General features: G+C 48.9%; 1 protein-coding gene across 1 annotated transcript; it reads right to left on the bottom strand.

Annotated features, from left to right (window-relative positions):
- Positions 1–1576: 1576 nt before the first annotated feature.
- On the bottom strand, positions 1577–6211 carry LOC144328652 (speriolin-like). Its single transcript, XM_077932649.1, has 2 exons — positions 5877–6211; positions 1577–1956 (listed from the first exon to the last, which is right to left on the bottom strand). Exons 1-2 carry the CDS (start codon positions 5997–5999, stop codon positions 1627–1629), a joined length of 453 nt encoding a protein of 150 aa, XP_077788775.1. The 5' UTR covers positions 6000–6211; the 3' UTR covers positions 1577–1626.
- Between the last annotated feature and the right edge of the window lie 11441 nt (positions 6212–17652).

Raw genomic sequence — 17652 nt, 5'->3', positions numbered from 1 at the left:
TTGTGTTTTTATATACAGTGGTGCCTCGCAAGACGAAATTAATTCGTTCCACGAGTTTTTTCTTCTTGCGAGTTTTTTGTCTTGCGAAGCACGGTTTCCCATAGGAATGCATTGAAAATCAATCAATGTGTTCCTATGGAAACCGCCTTCAGACCAGGTCCGGGGACAGTCTGTCCCCCGACCTCTTCTGAAGGCTGGGGGGGGGGGGACAAGGGCTTTTCTTCCCACCGCCAGCCTTCAGAAGGCTGTTCTGAAGGCTGGCGGTGGGAAGAAAAGCCCTTCTCCCCACCTCCCGCCCCGCAAGCTCCGGGGACAGGAGGGCTTTGCTGCCGACCGCCAGCATTTTAAAAGCCCCCGGGACAGCGGAGACTTCTCCGCTGTCCCGGGGCGATTTTAAAATGCTGGCGGGCGGCAGCGAAGCCTCCTCTGTCCCGGGGCGATTTTAAAATGCTGGCGGGCGGCAGCGAAGGCTTCGCTGCCGCCCGCCAGCATTTTAAGATCGCCCGGGACAGCGGAGAAGTCTCCGCTGTCCTGGGAAGGCAGGCGGGGGGGGGAGCAAAGACTTTCACCCCCCGCCGGCCTTCAGAAGAGGTCCTGGACCTCTTCTGAAGGCCGGCGGTGGGCGAAAGTCTTTGCTCCCGACCGCCAGCATTTTAAAAGAGGTCCCCGGAGATTTCCCTATGGGCTTTCTTCTTGCGAAGCAAGCCCATAGGGAAATTCGTCTGGCGAAGCACCTCAAAAAATGGAAAACCCTTTCGTCTTGTGAGTTTTCCGTCTTGCGAGGCATTCGTCTTGCGAGGTACCACTGTACCGTATTTTTCCATCTATAAGGCGCCCTCTATTTTGGGGGACTCCAATTTAAGAAAATGGGGGAGATGGCCTCCGTGTATGAGACGCCCCCCCCCCCACATTTTGTCATTCTTTTTAAGGGAGAAAACCTAGTCTTATACATGGAAAAATATGGTATGTTGGAAGCTGCCCAGAGTGGCTGGGGAAATCCAGTCCGATGGAGGGGGGGGGCTACGATAATTACATATTATTTGTAGCCCCCCCTCCAATCGGACTGGGTTTCCCCAGCCACTCTGGGCAGCTTCCAACATATATAATAACACAATAAAACCTCACACAAAGCTTCCATATACAGGGCTGCCTTCAGACATCCTCTAAAGATTACAGGATTTTTCCGTATATAAGACTATATTTCCCCCCAAAGTTTAAAATTGGGGGTCGTCTTATACACGGAATGTTGCAATTATTTATTTCTTAATTTGGGGCTCAAAAAATGGGGGTCGTCTTATACACAGTGTTATACACAGAAAAATACGGTATATAGCACCAGCAGCCGACTGGACGGCATTTTTTCAGCCAGCCGCCATGTTGCTTTGGACTTCTGGTTCTGGGATTGAGGCAGCTTTCCGCCATCCTAGGACTGTGGGGTTTGGGGTCCGTTTGTCGAAGACCCCGAGGGGCCCTCGGAATGGCTTCCTCCCAGGTAACGGAAGGACTGTGGTGGCGGCAGGGCCCCCCCGTGGGATGGACTTTGCACGAGACGCTTTGCCAGCTGTTTCCAGATGGTTTATTGTGGCTGTAGTGGGATGGTATGCCAGGAGGGGGACAGGCGGATGGTCACCAGATGAACAAGGGCTTCCCGTCCGTGGACGCCATGAAACTGAGGCAGTCCAGCAGGGTCAGGCAGTCCGTCATCTTCTCCGGAGGCACGATCTGCTCAATCACCTGCCGCAGGTAGCTCTGGTTGTTGTAGACGTCTCCTTCGGGGCCTGCCGTGTCTGGGCGCTCCTTCAGGATCCCGTAGGTGTTGACGATGTGCTCTGTGAACTTGGAGTGGAAGTTTGGGTCATAGCCCTTTGGCTTCAGCATATTCATGATGGTGTCGTAGCGCTCCACCATGGATTGGTGCTCCTCTGCTGACATTGGAGACAGGGGGTCATTGGCCGCCTGTGGGGAGAGAAGCAGCGTTAGAAAAGAGGGTTTCTGAGCCTCCCCAGCCGCCTTTATGGAGCTGCAGCTTTATGCAGCCAGGAGGGTCAAATGGGAAAAACTCCTGCCGCTCCTGGCATCTTCAGAAGAGGGGGGAGAGGCATCTTTGATTAATCCCTATGGTCAGTGCCAGTTCCCCACCCCCAAGCTGGCACCCTCCTTTGGTTTGGAGCTGCTATCCCCCCATCAGCCCTAGCCAGTCAGTTTGAGAGTTCAAACCCCAAAGTCAGAGAAAGTTGTAGGCACATGTTGTGAATAGGCAGCTACAGTGGTACCTCAGGTTACATACGCTTCAGCTTACAAACGCTTCAGGTTACAGACTCTGCTAAGCCAGAAATAGTACCTTGGGTTAAGAACTTTGCTTCAGGATGAGAACAGAAATCGCACAGCGGCGGTGCAGCAGCAGCGGGAAACCCCATTAGCTAAAGTGGTGCTTCAGGTTAAGAACAGTTTCAGGTTAAGAACGGACCTCCAGAACGAATTAAGTACGTAACCAGAGGTACCACTGTACATTTCTGTTTCCTTCGTTGACAGCATCCATCTCTCGGAAGACAATGGCTACTGCATTTAACGCAGATATCACTAGGGCCTTACGTAAACCAAAAATTACCCTTAAGCTTAATCAAACAGGAAAAAAGACATTTATCATATTAATCAATTTATTTATTTATTTATTAGAAAGTGATTCACTAAAATCATTTTAGATTGAGCTACGTAGGCAAGGCTGCATTCTGAGCATGGAGGGAGCCAAATAGTTCACATTTAACAGGTTGGTGCTGGAAAGGGAGGGGTCAGAGAAACCACAAAATTTGCCCTGTGTTTGCGTAGCTGGGGCTATGCTGCTTCCTCGCCTTGTGGGATGGGGGCTGCTTCCTGTTCTGTTCTTTGCCACTTGAAAATAGCAAAAAGCAGAGCTGTTCAGAAGCTGCCTGAATCTCCCTAGCAATACATGGCGCAGGAGGGATATGGAGGCTGACTTCTCTTTATTGTTTTGCACCAAAGGAAAAAGGAGTGAACTTGACACCACTACAAATGAGGGACGGGGGGGGGGGGGGAGATTTGGTTCATTTTGCCTTTTAAAATGAAGTTCTTTAATTGCATTTCTTGAAACAGTGACGCAAAACGCAGCTACCCTTTGAGATTCATGCTCCTCTGGATCTTGTGACGCAGTTTATTTATTTATAAAAAATATTTACACACTACTCAATCATAAAAATATATCAAAGCAGTTTACAACATTAAAAATATAGAAAACCATACACTAAAAGTGTAAAAAGGTTAAAAACAAGCATCAGGTAACCATTGTGGAAAGATATCTAATGAAGCAGGGATACAAACATCTGTGACTGCGTGACTGCGAGCTCGGAGCGGAGGCGTGCCGGGCGGCCATAAAGAGCTGATTGAGGATCGCAAATCAATTAGCGGGGGTCACGTCAAACCATTCATTCAACTTCACAAGATACAGTCTGAACTGCCTGCATAGGCCTTGCAGAATAGAAAGGTTTTCAGCAGGCTTTTGCTGAATCTTTATTGACTGGGCTTATGGCACTAAAGACTTGGTTTCTCATTGTCAAGTGAGCATCACCAACTTGGGGAACAACCAACAACATTCCAATAGATGTTCAAGGCTTTGTAAATTAATACCACCTTGAACTTGGCTCAATAGTAGATGGGACGTCAGTGCAGCTGTTTTAACAATGGTGTCACATGTTCATAGAATCTGTCATGGTCTGGTTCACAAGCGATTGAAGTCCTGGCTGGGGACGTCGGGACCGGGGGCAAGATGGCAGAGTGGGAGCAGGAACGGGAGTCCAAAAGCCAGGAGTCAGAAAGCCAAGAGTCCGAGGGTCAGAGAGCCGGGAGTCAAGAAGCCAAGGGTCCGAGGGTCAGGAAGCAAGGAGTCACGAAGTCAGGGGTCCAAGGAGTTACCAATCGACCTCACCTGTGTGGCCGCGCCTTGCTTCTTCAGAACAAACTGAGGAAGGCCCCAGTCCTGCAGAGTCCTATTGGTCACAGGGCTTGGCTTCATGCACACCTGACAGAATCGTAGCGTTGGAAGGGACTGTAAGGGTCATCTAGTCCAATTCCCTGCAATGCAGGAATCTCAGCTAAAGCATTCAAGACAGGTGGCCACACAACCTCTGCTTATAAACCTTCAAGGAAGGAGAGTCCCAAGAGAGACCGTTCAATTTCGATCAGCTCTTACTGTCAGAAAGCTCTTCCTGATGTTTAGTGGAAATCTCCTTTCTTATAACTTGAATCCACTGGTTCAAGTTCTACCCTCTAGATCAGAAGAAAACAAGCTTGCTCCATATTCCATGTGACAGCCCTTGAGATAGGTGAAGCTGGCTATCACATCTCCTCTCAGTTTCCTCTTTTCCAGGCTAAACATATCCAGCTCCTTCAGCCGTTCCTTATAAGGCTTGGTTTCAGACCCTTGATCATCTTGGTTGCCATCCTCTGCAACCACGTTCTTGGCCAGAAGCTCCCATCAGCAATCTGGCTGCAACATTCTGTGCCAGCTGGAATTTATGGACCCATTCTCCAACCAATAAATGTGCAGAGAGATGCAGATAGAATAATGTACGAATGGTGTTAATGAAAGGAACACAGACAATTGCATTATATTGATTGGAGAAACCTGTTTGTAAAAACGCATATATTACTCAAAAATGCGTATAAAAATGGATAAATCAGGATAAATGCATTTTAAGAGCCTGATGAGTTTTTGTGAGTGCGTTAAAAATACTTTGCAGACTGATGCAGGTGGTGAATTGGACATCATAACGGAGAGAAGTGGGAATAGACGGATTCTTCCTATAAACACAACTTTGAAAGGAGAAGAGGCCACAGCAGGAGTTGCAATAAGGGAAACTTTTTAGCTTGAGGGCCACATCCCCTTCTCGGTTACTTTATTTGGGGTACAAGTCAGTGGTGGGCAGAGCCAGAGGCAAGAGTGGGCAGAGCAACAGTTGTTGTTTTTACCTATAGAAAAGAGTGGCTGCTTTCTATAGTCACTCACGTACCACTCTCCATTCTTCATCCAGGAAAGCCAGAGCCATTATAAAGAGATTAAAGACACATTCCATCCAGGCAAAAACACTCAAAGAGAGTGACCTCATAAGCCCAGCAGCTCTGTCAAAACTGGGCTGGGATTGGCAGGCTCTGATGGAGGATGCAGAAGAAACGAGGATGAGGGCTGGGGAACCTGGGTTGAAGTGGGATCTCCTTTCCACCCTGGCTTTGGTCACTTTGGAAGGGCGAGCAGGGGTGTCGTCTCTCTTCCTGACATTCCTGTGGAGCAGGAAGACTCAATGGAGGGCTTTGATCCACTCACTGGAGGCTGGACAGGAGGCAGCAGTGACTGACCAGGATCCTGAGCTGGAGGGTGTAGCCTTGTGGCCTAGAAGCTGACAGTGCCTTTGCAGATGGAGCAGACTCGCCCGCTCCGATGGTGTGCGCTCTTGCAGTCTTGATATTTCCGCACGACAAGGGAATCTTGTGAGTGAGCGTCCCACGCCAGTCCTTAACTCCTTGGCCTGCTCCTAAATTCCTGAACTGCGATGCTTGAGCACGGTGTCTGCTGCTGAAACTGTACCATTACTTGCCTGGATAAAGGTGTCTTTCTCTCCTCTAGGTGTTGGGTAGGAGCCAGGACAAGGGCAAAGCAGGGCCAGAGGAATGTGGCCTGGGGAAAGTCCTGGGGGGCCAAACAGAAAGGCCTCAGGGGCCATGTTTAGCCCCTAGGCCTGCGTCTTCCCATCTCTGGGCTGCAGCTTTCAGGGTTCCTGTTCCTCCATCTTCTTCGATTGCACCCTGTCAACACACCACAGCAGGGCTAGGACTGGGGAGTGGGGGGCAGGGGAATCTCCCCTCACCTGCTGGATTTTCTCAGGGATGCTGCTGACGGTGAAACCGTAGAGGCGGACCCGATCAGGGAAGATGCTGGAGAGGATCCTGCGATCCAGCTGGAAGGCAATCTCTCCAACGATGCGCTCCATGGTTACCAGTTTGGGATCTGTAAGGACCAAGGGGGGATTTCCAGTCAGTCCAGCAGGATACCGCAGTAGGCAGCAGATCTCCCAACTCCTCCTTGAGGGGGACACCCAACGAAGTGCTACATTTGCTCAGGGAAGCCTTAGGGCCAGGGCAGCCCCTTTAGGACTGTCCCCATACTGCACCCTCACTGGACATCCTCCGTGCCCTCCTTGAGTGCTTTTGCCTGTGCAGGATGTGTCCTTGAGGTGCCTCTGACTTGCCTGGATAGAGAAACGTGGTGTGTGTGTGTTTGTAGATATGCTGGTTGACATCCTCCAATGGCACAAAAGAATATAGGGTTTAGTCCTGTTGACAAAACTTGCATATTATGAAAGAGAGATTGAATGAAGTGCACTAAACAATATTTATTGAAAAATAGTTTGGTAATTATTGGAATGTAACATGCCAAGACACTGTTCAACCTTATATTTTATTTTCACTCATATAATCATTAATAATAATTTGACATTCTGCTTGAAATTCAGTCATAACCGAAGGCACCCAAAAAGTTATGTATCACTCCTTAAACCCCTGGAGACACACTTCATTGTCTCTTGAGACAGATGAACACCAATAAAAAACCCTCCTTAAACCATAATTGACCTTTTGTATATGGATCCAAGATATTATGAAATCATATATTGGTATATTGTGAAATAGAAAGCAGATGAAGCAATGGGCACAGCACTATCAAGAACTGTACTTGTGGGAAAACATGGTTGCTGACACAGCAGTTGACAGCATCCAGACACTGCCTGTCTTGGGAGAGCTGGATGTCCTCCCTCCCTCGATGAGCTGAAGAATGCCATTAACTCTCAGGCATGAGGAAAAGTCCCAGGACAGTACCGAATTCCAACAGAAGTGCTAAAAGCTGGCCTCAAGTCCTCCCTCATGCTGCACCTCCACTACTTCCTCTTGTTGTGTTGGGATGCAGGATCCATGCCACAAGACATGCATGACTCCAGCATTGTGACGCTCTACAAGAACAAAGGTGACTGCCATGACTATTAACAACCAATTTCTTGCCTTTCCAAAAGGGAATGGCAGAATGTGATGCTAACAACCTATACCAAGCTGATTTTTAAAGCACAGGGAGATTCCCCCCCCCCCAACCGCAAGGCTTCTCTTGGATAAAAGCTTTTTGTTGTGATGCTAATGACCAATACCAAGATGAAGGCCTACTAGGCTCCTGTGTTGGATGAGGAAGATTTTGGGCATCATATGGCAGGATAGAGTCTCAAGCAAAAATGTGCTCTCTCAAGCCCACATTCCCAGCATGTTTGCACTCTACTCTCAGCGACGTCTACACTGGTGTGATCATGTCCGCAAAATAAAAGATGGCAGGATTCCTAAGGATGTGCTCTACAGAGAACTGGCTTTAGGCAACAGACCTGTCTGCGAATATAACATGAATGCTGGCACCATCAACCCCACAGTGTCTCTTGCAGACAATTGCAGTGCCCGGAGGCAATCAATCAGGTCATGAATCCACAGCAGTGACCAGAGGAGAAAAGACCTCTGGGAGGAGTGCAGAAAGAAGAAATGCCATGGTACACCTACATCAGCTCAACTGGATGCCTTTATTTGCCTTAGCTGAAACATAACGCGTCTCTCCCCATATCAGTTTCTACAGCTACAGCAGATGTTATAACTCTCCAACAGTCTGACTTTACCCATAAAGGTGCACTGCTCATTGTCTCCTGAGACAGACAGATGCCAGAAGCATATTCAATTTGTATTCTGCCTTTCATCCGAAGATCATAGGGCAGTTCACAACATAAAAATAAACACGAGACAAAAATACATTAAGAATCAAACGGACCAATAACCCCCCTCCACAAACATGCATTTTTATTTTATTTATTATAATGAAAGATGATTTTATTTATTATTTATTCAGGGCCACGCTGCCTCTTCATTCTGGAGAGAGCCCCATGGCCACCATGATTTTAAACCATAGATAGTCTCATCCTCCATTAATCCTTCTTTTTAAAACATCTGGGGATAGAGGGCAATTTGCTCAGATAGGTAAGGTGCCGCCGCCGAGGAAACAAGAAACATATTACCTGTAAGACTGGCCAGTATCTGGTTTTCAACATCACAATATATCACCAGCTAAACATCATGATATAGCACGATATATATCTGTGGTGGTGGAGGGCCTTGCTGGGCCTCCCCGCAGCGGCAGAGGGTCCCGCCATACCTTCCTGCAGTGGTGGAGGGTGTGCTGCACCTCCCCACAGTAGCAGAGGGTCCTGCCATACCTCCCCACCACTGTGGAGGATGTGCTGCGCTTCCCTGCAGCAGTAGAGGGCTTTGCTGAGGCTGTGGAGGGCCTTAAAATGTAAGGAAGTAGTAGATTTAATAAAAATATTAAATAAACTTCCATATAATATATTTAATATGTTTTCAACTAATTTAAGAGTAGTTTAAGTGATTTACTAGTCAAGTTGCATCTGTTTCCACACACAGAGGTCTAAGTGGAATCTTTGCATACAAGTAAGCCCTCTGACCAGAGAGGAGAGCCAACTGCCCCATAGACCTTATGACTGTAAAATAGATCTTCTGTAAGGTGCGCAATTGCCCACCAGTCACATCTATTTGATGTCACAAGCAGAGCTTGTGGTTTTGAGAGAGTTTCTGGATAAGAATCTAGCAACGGGTTTCATCAGACCGTCCAAGGCACCAGGAGGCGCCCCTGTGCTATTCGTGAAGAAAACGGTACCTCAGAACTTAGATTGTGCACAAACTATAGGAAGATTAACCACATAATGGTGTCCATTTGCTGTCTGCTACCACACATTGGGGATTTATTGGAAAGGTTGAGGTCAGGAAAAATCTTCACAAAGTTGGATTTGAGGGGGCCTTATAACCAATCCGTGTGAGAGAGGGAGATGAGTGGAAAACAGTGTTCTGCACCAGATATGGCAGCTTCGAATACCTGGTCATGCCCTTTGGACTGCCGTCAGGGACAGCAACGTTCCAAGCCTTCATCAACTATGTCCTCAGAGGCCTAGTGGATAGATTCATGGTGGTTTACCTTAGAATCATAGAATCATAGAATCATAGAGTTGGAAGAGACCACAAGGGCCATCGAGTCCAACCCCCTGCCAAGCAGGAAACACCATCAGAGCACTCCTGACATATGGTTGTCAAGCCTCTGCTTAAAGACCTCCAAAGAAGGAGACTCCACCACACTCCTTGGCAGCAAATTCCACTGTCGAACAGCTCTTACTGTCAGGAAGTTCTTCCTAATGTTTAGGTGGAATCTTCTTTCTTGTAGTTTGGATCCATTGCTCCGTGTCCGCTTCTCTGGAGCAGCAGAAAACAGCCTTTCTCCCTCCTCTATGTGACATCCTTTTATATATTTGTACATGGCTATCATATCACCCCGTAACCTCCTCTTCTCCAGGCTAAACATGCCCAGCTCCCTTAGCCGTTCCTCATAAGGCATCGTTTCCAGGCCTTTGACCATTTTGGTTGCCCTCCTCTGGACACGTTCGAGTTTGTCAGTGTCCTTCTTGAACTGTGGTGCCCAGAACTGGACACAGTACTCCAGATGAGGTCTGACCAGAGCAGAATACAGTGGCACTATTACTTCCCTTGATCTAGATGCTATACTCCTATTGATGAGGCCCAGAATTGCATTGGCTTTTTTAGCTGCCGCGTCACATTGTTGGCTCATGTCAAGTTTGTGGTCAACCAAGACTCCTAGATCCTTTTCACATGTACTGCTCTCAAGCCAGGTGTCCCCCTTGATGTGCTGATATACTCAGAGAACCCAGAGCAACATGTACGTCACGTGACAGAGGTGCTGCAGAGGCTGTGGAAACATCAACTCTCTGCCAAGCTGGAAAAGTCTCAGTTTCGTGTATCAACAGTAGATTTCCTAGGTCACTGCCTCACACTGGAGGGGTTGCACATGGATCCTGCTAAGGCGCAGAGCATAGTGTCATGGCAGGAACCCAAGGCAAAGAAAGATCTGCAGAGATTCTTGGGTTTTGCCAGCTACTACTGCAAGTTCGTGCAGGACTATTCAAGACTCACTACGCCTCACAGATTGCTTGAGGGGCAAGAAGCCATTCCAGTGGACAGCCAAGGTGCGGCAGGCATTTGAATTCAAAACCATATTCTTCTCAACGGTATACCTAGCACATGTAGACCACAATCACTGGCCGCTGATTGTGGAAATGGATGCCTCTGACAGGGTGGTGGGGGTGGTGCTGCTTCAAGGAGACCAAGATGGCAACCTACGCCCATGTGCCTTCCACTCCAGGAAGCTGACTCCTTCCGAGTAGAATTACACCATTTGGGAGAAGGAAATTTTAGTGATCAAAGAAGCCTTTGAAGTGTGGTGGGGGTGACACCAGGTGGAGGTGCACACTGAAAGTCCGAATCTAGAGTATTGGCAGATGATGAGATGTCTCAATCAACGGCAGATTTGTTGGGCGCAGTTCTTTGCCAGATTTGATTTTAGACTCCAGTATGTAGCCGGTAGTTTGAATCAAGGAGTAGATGCCCTTTCCAGGAAGCCAGAATATCAGGATGATGAGCCAGTTCCAGTGTACAGGCACAACTTGAAGCCAGAGCAGCTACAGCTAGCAGCTGGGTCAGTTATGGAAGTCTCTTGAGTTCCAGCAGAAGACAAGGGAGGATGCATTCGCGGAAGGCGAGCTAGTGGTGCTGTGGGGGGATGCCAGTGATGTGGAGAGGTTCCTGGAAAAGGATGGGCTACTGTATAGAGGAGAAGCTCTATGTTCCAGAGGGAGACCTCTGAGCCAAGGTCTTACGTCAATGCCATGATAACCCTACAGCTGGACACTTGGGGCCGCACAAGACGCTATGCCATGTGATGAGGCAATTCTGGTGGCCGAGGTAGAGGGGGAAAGTCAAGAAATATGCCAGAGCCTGTGAAATGTGTCAGCGGGTGAAGAGACCCACAGAAGTGCCAGCGGGCTTGCTATAACCGTTGCCCACCCCACAAGGCCCTTGGCAAACCATAGCTATGGACTTCATCACTGATCTGCCGGAATCGCAGCAGCAGACAGTGATCTGGTTGGTGGTATACCTGTTCACTAAGATTGCGCACTTTGTGTCCTGTAAGGGACTTCTGACAGCCCAAGAAACAGCACAGCTCTTTGTAGACCATGCGTTCAAGTTGCACGTGCTCTCAGAGTGATCTCAGGTGAGCCCAATTAACCTCAAAGTTCTGGAAGCAGCTCATGCAACTACTCAAAGTAGAATTGTGCTTCACCTCAGTTTGACACCCAGAGACGAATGGAAAGTCATAAAGGACTAATGCCATGTTGTAGCAGTATCTCTGTAGTTATGGGAACTACCAGCAGGATGATTGGGTGTCCAAACTGCCCTTGGCGGAGTTCTCATACAACAATGCACTTCATGCTTCAACGCAACAGACCCCCTTTTTTGCCAGTCATGGATACCATCCCAAACACCCTGTCAGTGCTGGCAGCAGATGACTTCGTAGAAGTATTGACAGCTAATCAGAGTTTGCTTAAGGAGCGTTTGGACTGTTCTAAGGAGGCATATAAAAAATCAGCTGATGTGCATAGACAGCCAGGTAGTGACATCAAGGTGGGAGATGTGGTTGTCAACACATTATTTACTTCAGAAAGATAGATATAGAAAACTGGACCGCCAGAGAGGGGGGCCATTTGAAGTGATAGAATAGATCAATCCTGCGACTTTCAGGCTCAGGTTGCTGGTATCAATGAAGATCTACCCTGTATTCCATAGATCCTGGTCGTTGCCAGTGGTGCCTGCGCACCCTTACCAAGCACCTAGACAAACACCTCCACCTCCAGTCCTGGTAGAAGGAGAGGAAAAGTTTGAAGTAGAAAAAATTCTAGACTCGCAAATGAGAAGGAAGAGGTTGCAATACTTGATTGTGTGGAGCAGTTATGGGCCAGAAGAAAGATAATGGGAATGTGCAGAATATGTTCATGCCCTGGACTTGCAAAATGAGTTTTATAGAAGTCACCCCAGCAGACCAAAACTGAAGGGGTGGAGGGAAGGAGGAGGAGGAGGGCTCCGTAGAAAGGGTGATGTCAGGGACTCGACTGAAGAGGAGGGCTGGAGACCACCCCTTCCTTCTCTGCTTCCCTTGGAGGAGGAATGGTGGTGATCATCCCCCGTTCTCTACTAATTTCAAGAGAAGAGGGAGACACGATTGAATTACAGCAGAACTCAGAGCAGCTTAGTTATGAGGCATTAGGAGAAGGAGGGGTAGTGCTGACAGCAGAAATGTCCTTGGAAAGCATAGAAGAGCCACCATCCCCATGTGCATGTTGCTCATTTAGAGTTCAAGAGCAAAGGACTCGGCTACATTTGACTCCTGAGGCCCCTCATAGAGCCAAGGGCTGTTGCTGGGGAAAGAAGAGGAGGAGCTCAGAGTGAGCAACATTACTGTGGAGTTAAGGACTGGATTCTTTGCCTTGTACCACGATGACTAAATAAAACCATAAATATTAACTTATTTGTTTATTCCTTGCTCTTCGATGCTACTAGGGGAGGAGAGATTCCCCCATGCCTGACAGCTATGGTAGGAAATGCCCCAACTCTGCCTGAGTTCGGTTGCGCTGTAACTGTTCAGCTCTTTGGGCTTGATAGTGTCTGTCTGTGGTAGAGGTATATTAATGGAAAGTGACCATCTGTGAGAAGATCAGCTCACCATGCCCAGTCAGGGCCCAGAAACATCACACATTGCTTACACAACAGAAACACATATACACACTCACCCACCTCTGCTTGACTTGGTGCTGCTCAGGGAGGTGGCTTGCCTGTCGGTGCCTCGGCGCTCCTTTGGCCTCACGACCATTGGCTGGCTCTGGTTGAAGGCCTGAGGTGCTACTGCTGGGCTTTGAGAAGAGGCTGCTTGGCTTTGGTTCTGGTCAGAGAGTTGGCTTTGGTCCATGTCTGGGGATGGAATCTCATACAGCCTTCGATACAGGTCTGGGAAGAACATTAGCATGTGGAAAGGGGAGGGATAATAGAAGTTGGTACCCTCGCTTCTAGGGTCAAAGGGTGGGTAAGGCAAGGGAGATGCATCGGGATTTATCATGCCAGGTTGGTACACAAAGAGGGGGGACACTTGTTGGGGGGGAGTCATGCCAGGCCGAAGGAAAACAGAGTCGTCTATGAACTGGTGAAAGAAGGTTCCTGGAACGAGTGGGGTTTGCGGGGAGTTTGTGAAGAGTTGTCGTCTGAATGAGGTGTTGCCCACAGGTGACTCATGGCTTTGGGTCTGGTCAGTGAGTTGGCTTTGGTCCATGTCTGTGGCCGGAATCTCATACAGCTTTCGATACAGGTCTGGGAAGAACATTAGCATGCGGAGAGGGGAGGGATAATAGAAGTTGGTACCCTCCATTCTAGCGTTAAAGGTTGGGTAAGGTATGGGAGATGCATCGGGATTTACCATGGGAGGTGGGTACACACGGAGGGGGGACACTTCTTGGGGGGGCATTTGGAGGGGGGGAGGCCTGGGCCTGACAGGCCGATGGAAAGCAGTCTCGTCTATGTTTGGGGCAAAGTAGGCTTCACTGAGTGGGCTTTGCTGGGAGTTTGTGAAGAGTTCTCGTCTGGACACGTTGCTGCCCGTAGTTGACTCATCATGGAGTTGGCTTTGGTCCATGTCTGTGGCCGGAATCTCATACAGCTTTCGATACAGGTCTGGGAAGAACATTAGCATGCGGAAAGGGGAGGGATAATAGAAGTTGGTACCCTCCATTCTAGGGTTAAAGTTTGGGTAAGGTATGGGAGATGCATCGGGATTTATCATGGGAGGTGGGTACACACGGAGGGGGGACACTTCTTGGGGGGGCATTTGGAGGGGGGGAGGCCTGGGCCTGACAGGCCGATGGAAAGCAGTCTCGTCTATGTTTGGGGCAAAGTAGGCGTCACTGAGTGGGCTTTCATGGGGTTGGCTTTGGTCCATGTCTGAGGGCGGAATCTCATGCAGCTTCCCATACAGGTATGGGTAGAACTTTAGCATGTGGCGAGGGGAGGGATAATAGAAGTTGGTACCCAACCTTCTAGCGTTAAACACTGGGTAAGGTATGGGAGATAAATCAGGATTTATCATGGGAAGTGGGTACTCATAGGGGGGGGAGAATCCTGGGGGGGGCATTTGGAGGGGGGGAGGCCTGGGCCTGACAGGCCGATGGAAAGCAGAGTCGTCTATGTTCTCGTCAAAGAAGGTTGCTGCACTGAGTGGGGTTCGCTGGGAGTTTGTGAAGAGTTCTCGTCTGGACAAGATGCTGCCCATAGTTGACTCATCATGGAGTGGTGCGTACGAATCCCACCAGAGCTGGCCATCAGCAGAGCCGGGTGAGTAACTCTGGCCAGAGTGGTAGGAAGTGGTGGGAGCGATGGGGAGCGGTTCATAGATGGTCCTGTTGCTGAGGGGCAAACTGTAGTTGGGCTGGTGGAAGGGGGCAGGGGGCAGGGGTAGGCTCTGGTGGCCTGGCGCCCGGCGCCCAGCAGACTGGTAGGAATCATCATCAGTGACATTGACTGCATAGTAGATGGGGGATGGGGGCTGGCTCTGGTAGGCAGAACCAATGCTCAGTGGCTCGCCCTGGATGGACTGGTAGAGAGGAGGAGAGGAAGGGAGGGGCTCGAAGCCAAGCTTGGGGCTGATGGGCAGGCTGTAGTTGGACTGGTGGAAGCGGCTGGGCGTGGAGGGCAGGGGCACGGGCAGGCTCTGGTGGCCCGGTGCCTGGTAGGAAGCAGTGGGGAAGGAGGAGGTGTCATTGGCATTGACCGCATAGAAGATGGGAGATGGAGGCACGCCCTGTTGGCCAGAACCGAAACTCAGTGGCTCTCCCTGGATGGAGTCATAGAAGGCACCAGAGGTGATAGTGGGGGAAGATGGGAGGGGGCCATAAGGGATCTTGTGACCAAGGGGCAGGCTGTAGTTGGGTTGGTGGAAGGGGCCGGGGCCGGGGGGCAAGGGCAGGCTTCGGTAGCCTGGTGCCTGGTAGGAAGCAGCGGAGGAGGTGTCATCAGTGGCATTGAGTGCATAGAAGGACTTGTTGGAAGCTGCAGAGGTGACGGTGGAGGAGGAGGCATCACTGGTGACGCTGTGGCCAGGGGGCGGGCTGTAGTAGGGCACGATGATGATGGGAGAGGGTGGGGGCAAAGACCGGCTCTGGTTGCCAAGGCCAAAGTTTGCCTGGGAAGTTGCACTCTGGGTAGCTAGGGGAGCGAGGCTGGAGGAAGGGGTGGGCGGGGCTGGCAGGGCCAGCTGGGGCTTGTGGGGGTGCCAAGGAAAGGGGCACTGAAAGCAGAATCCACGTTGCCGAGGCAGGTTGGGCTGCCCAGCTGCACCACCCTGGAGGTAGAGGGAACTTGTGCCACCATCTGTGCAGAAAGGGGGGGGGGGGGAGAGAGAGAGAGAGAGAGAGAGAGAGAGAGAGAGAGAGAGAGAGAGATGTTGGTTGATTTGGCTGCAGAGACACACCAAGATCCCTCAGAAGTTGCCCAGCTCTTCTTCCCTCCCACTCCTAGCACATCTTTGACGGTGGCCATGGCCTGGTGCTGGAGGCACCCATGTGGGCTCTGTCCCAAAGAAGGAACCATTCTTGGAGGAGGGGAAAGCCCACCCACAGAGAAAGAAGCCCGGGCTCCTCTCCAAGGAAAGAAGATTCATACGTTGAAACAAGGAGGGCATGTTTCAAGCACTCCAGGAACAGTAATCTTTTTGAAAGCTGGATATGGGTAGACAAATCCTACTGATATCCTTATCCCAAATTCTCAACAAGCCATCCCTTACTTGAAAAGCCGTTTTCACAATACTTAGACTGCTCTTTAGGTGGAAAAATCTCTGTACATTCATTTGGCAGTACCTGGGTTTTCCCCTGATCTTGACTTGTTATCAGGGTCACCATCTCATGATCCAGTTTAGACAATTTGCCTGGCAAGGCAATAACAATTTCAAGTTTGGTGTTCTGAGGCTACCTCACACTCCTTTATCCCACACCCTGTTTCTATCACAAGACCATCCTCTTTGGCTCATACAGGCTGCTCCTTCTCCCTTCAGCCATTTCCCAAGATGCCCTTATAAAGATTACTACACCCACCCACTCATCAACATGATAGACCTATCTGGCAGTAAAGGAGCTCAGCAGAGCACATTAGAGAACTTGGAAATAGATGGTGTCTTTATGAAAGTAATACCTTAACCTGGCTTACAAATCCATTCACACTTACAACTTTCAAGATTTGGACAAAATGGCCAAAGTCCTGGTTGCAGGCTTCTCACCCATTATTCCATTACACTTCTACCCAGTTTTCAAAAATAAATATAGACTCTATAATATAGAGGTGTTGAAAGAAAAGCAATTGTAATATTTGAAATATTTTTACAAAGATAGATGACTGCTTACCATTAATGTGATGCAAATTGCACAGGCAAATGTTCAAATATCACGATTTTTAGACTGCCAATTTTTAACAAATTCCCAGTTTAAAAACAGTCATGAGACAATAGCATGCAAAAATTATAGTGGAGTAAAATATAATATAATAACAAAAGGATTAATATCTTTGTATAAATCTATAATTGAGGTTCAATTTTTTCCTCTGCAAAATTTTGAGAAGGTGGCGGGAACTGAATTGAGACTTAAATACTGAAGAAAAGACATGGAACAGACTGGACCAACTCCTAGCCTATATAAAACCGAACAGTTTTCCCATGTGTTGGAGAGGATGTCCTGCTACAGCGGCATATTGGCACTTGTGGTAGGAGTGTCCAGAAATAGAAATGTTATGGGGAAATGTATTTACAGAAATATATTTAATTACAAGACAGACAGGACCGCAGGACTGCCTATACTTAACTTGTACGGTCATGATATGTTGCGAATTAGAAACCAAAAACTCATAACACTTCCATTAACTGCAGCAAAAACAACTTGCCTGGACATGCAAATCATTACAATTATTGATTATGGACCAATGATACAATGCAATTTGGCAAACAGCATTATTGGAGAAACTGACATAAAAACAAAGTATCAAGAGGCCAAAAGAAACACGACTATTTCAATGCAGTCTGGTGTAACTTTATTGCTTAGCTTGTTGCTCTATCCTTGAACTGGGAGCCAGGCTTTTCTTTGCTGAGGGGCTCCACCTGCAGACTGAATGCTCTTCAATTGGGAAAATGGTGTCGGGAGAAAGCATGTAAATGGGGAGGCTCTTAGTGGGGCTCTGCCCCTGGTGCAGCAACCAAGGTCTTAGGAGCTCAGCACTCTGTTGCTGCCTGCAGGCCTCTGACAGGACACTTTGACCACTAGAGATGTCAGTGTCTGAGTGAAAGACTATCTCCCCCCCCCCCCCCTTTTGCAAACAATCAGAAAATTCAGAAATGAAGATAGCACCGAGAGGCTCCTTTTGCTGCTGTGGTGGCCGGTGTGAGCCACTGCACCCTCCTGGCCTAACCTTGGAGGAGATTAAAAACAACACACTTTGTGCAGTGAGAAGATTTGCCAAAAGCACTCGCCAGAGATCAACAGGAAGAGAGAGAATAGCCAGGGAGGAGAAGGGTGCTGCTGCTGCCCTTTGGTGGAGGGCAGGTTTGGCAAAGAAGTCGCCTCC

Source organism: Podarcis muralis, chromosome 8, assembly GCF_964188315.1.
Source record: "Podarcis muralis chromosome 8, rPodMur119.hap1.1, whole genome shotgun sequence".
Classification (NCBI taxonomy): Eukaryota; Metazoa; Chordata; class Lepidosauria; order Squamata; family Lacertidae; genus Podarcis; species Podarcis muralis.
This window is presented reverse-complemented; position numbering and strand designations above follow the sequence as displayed.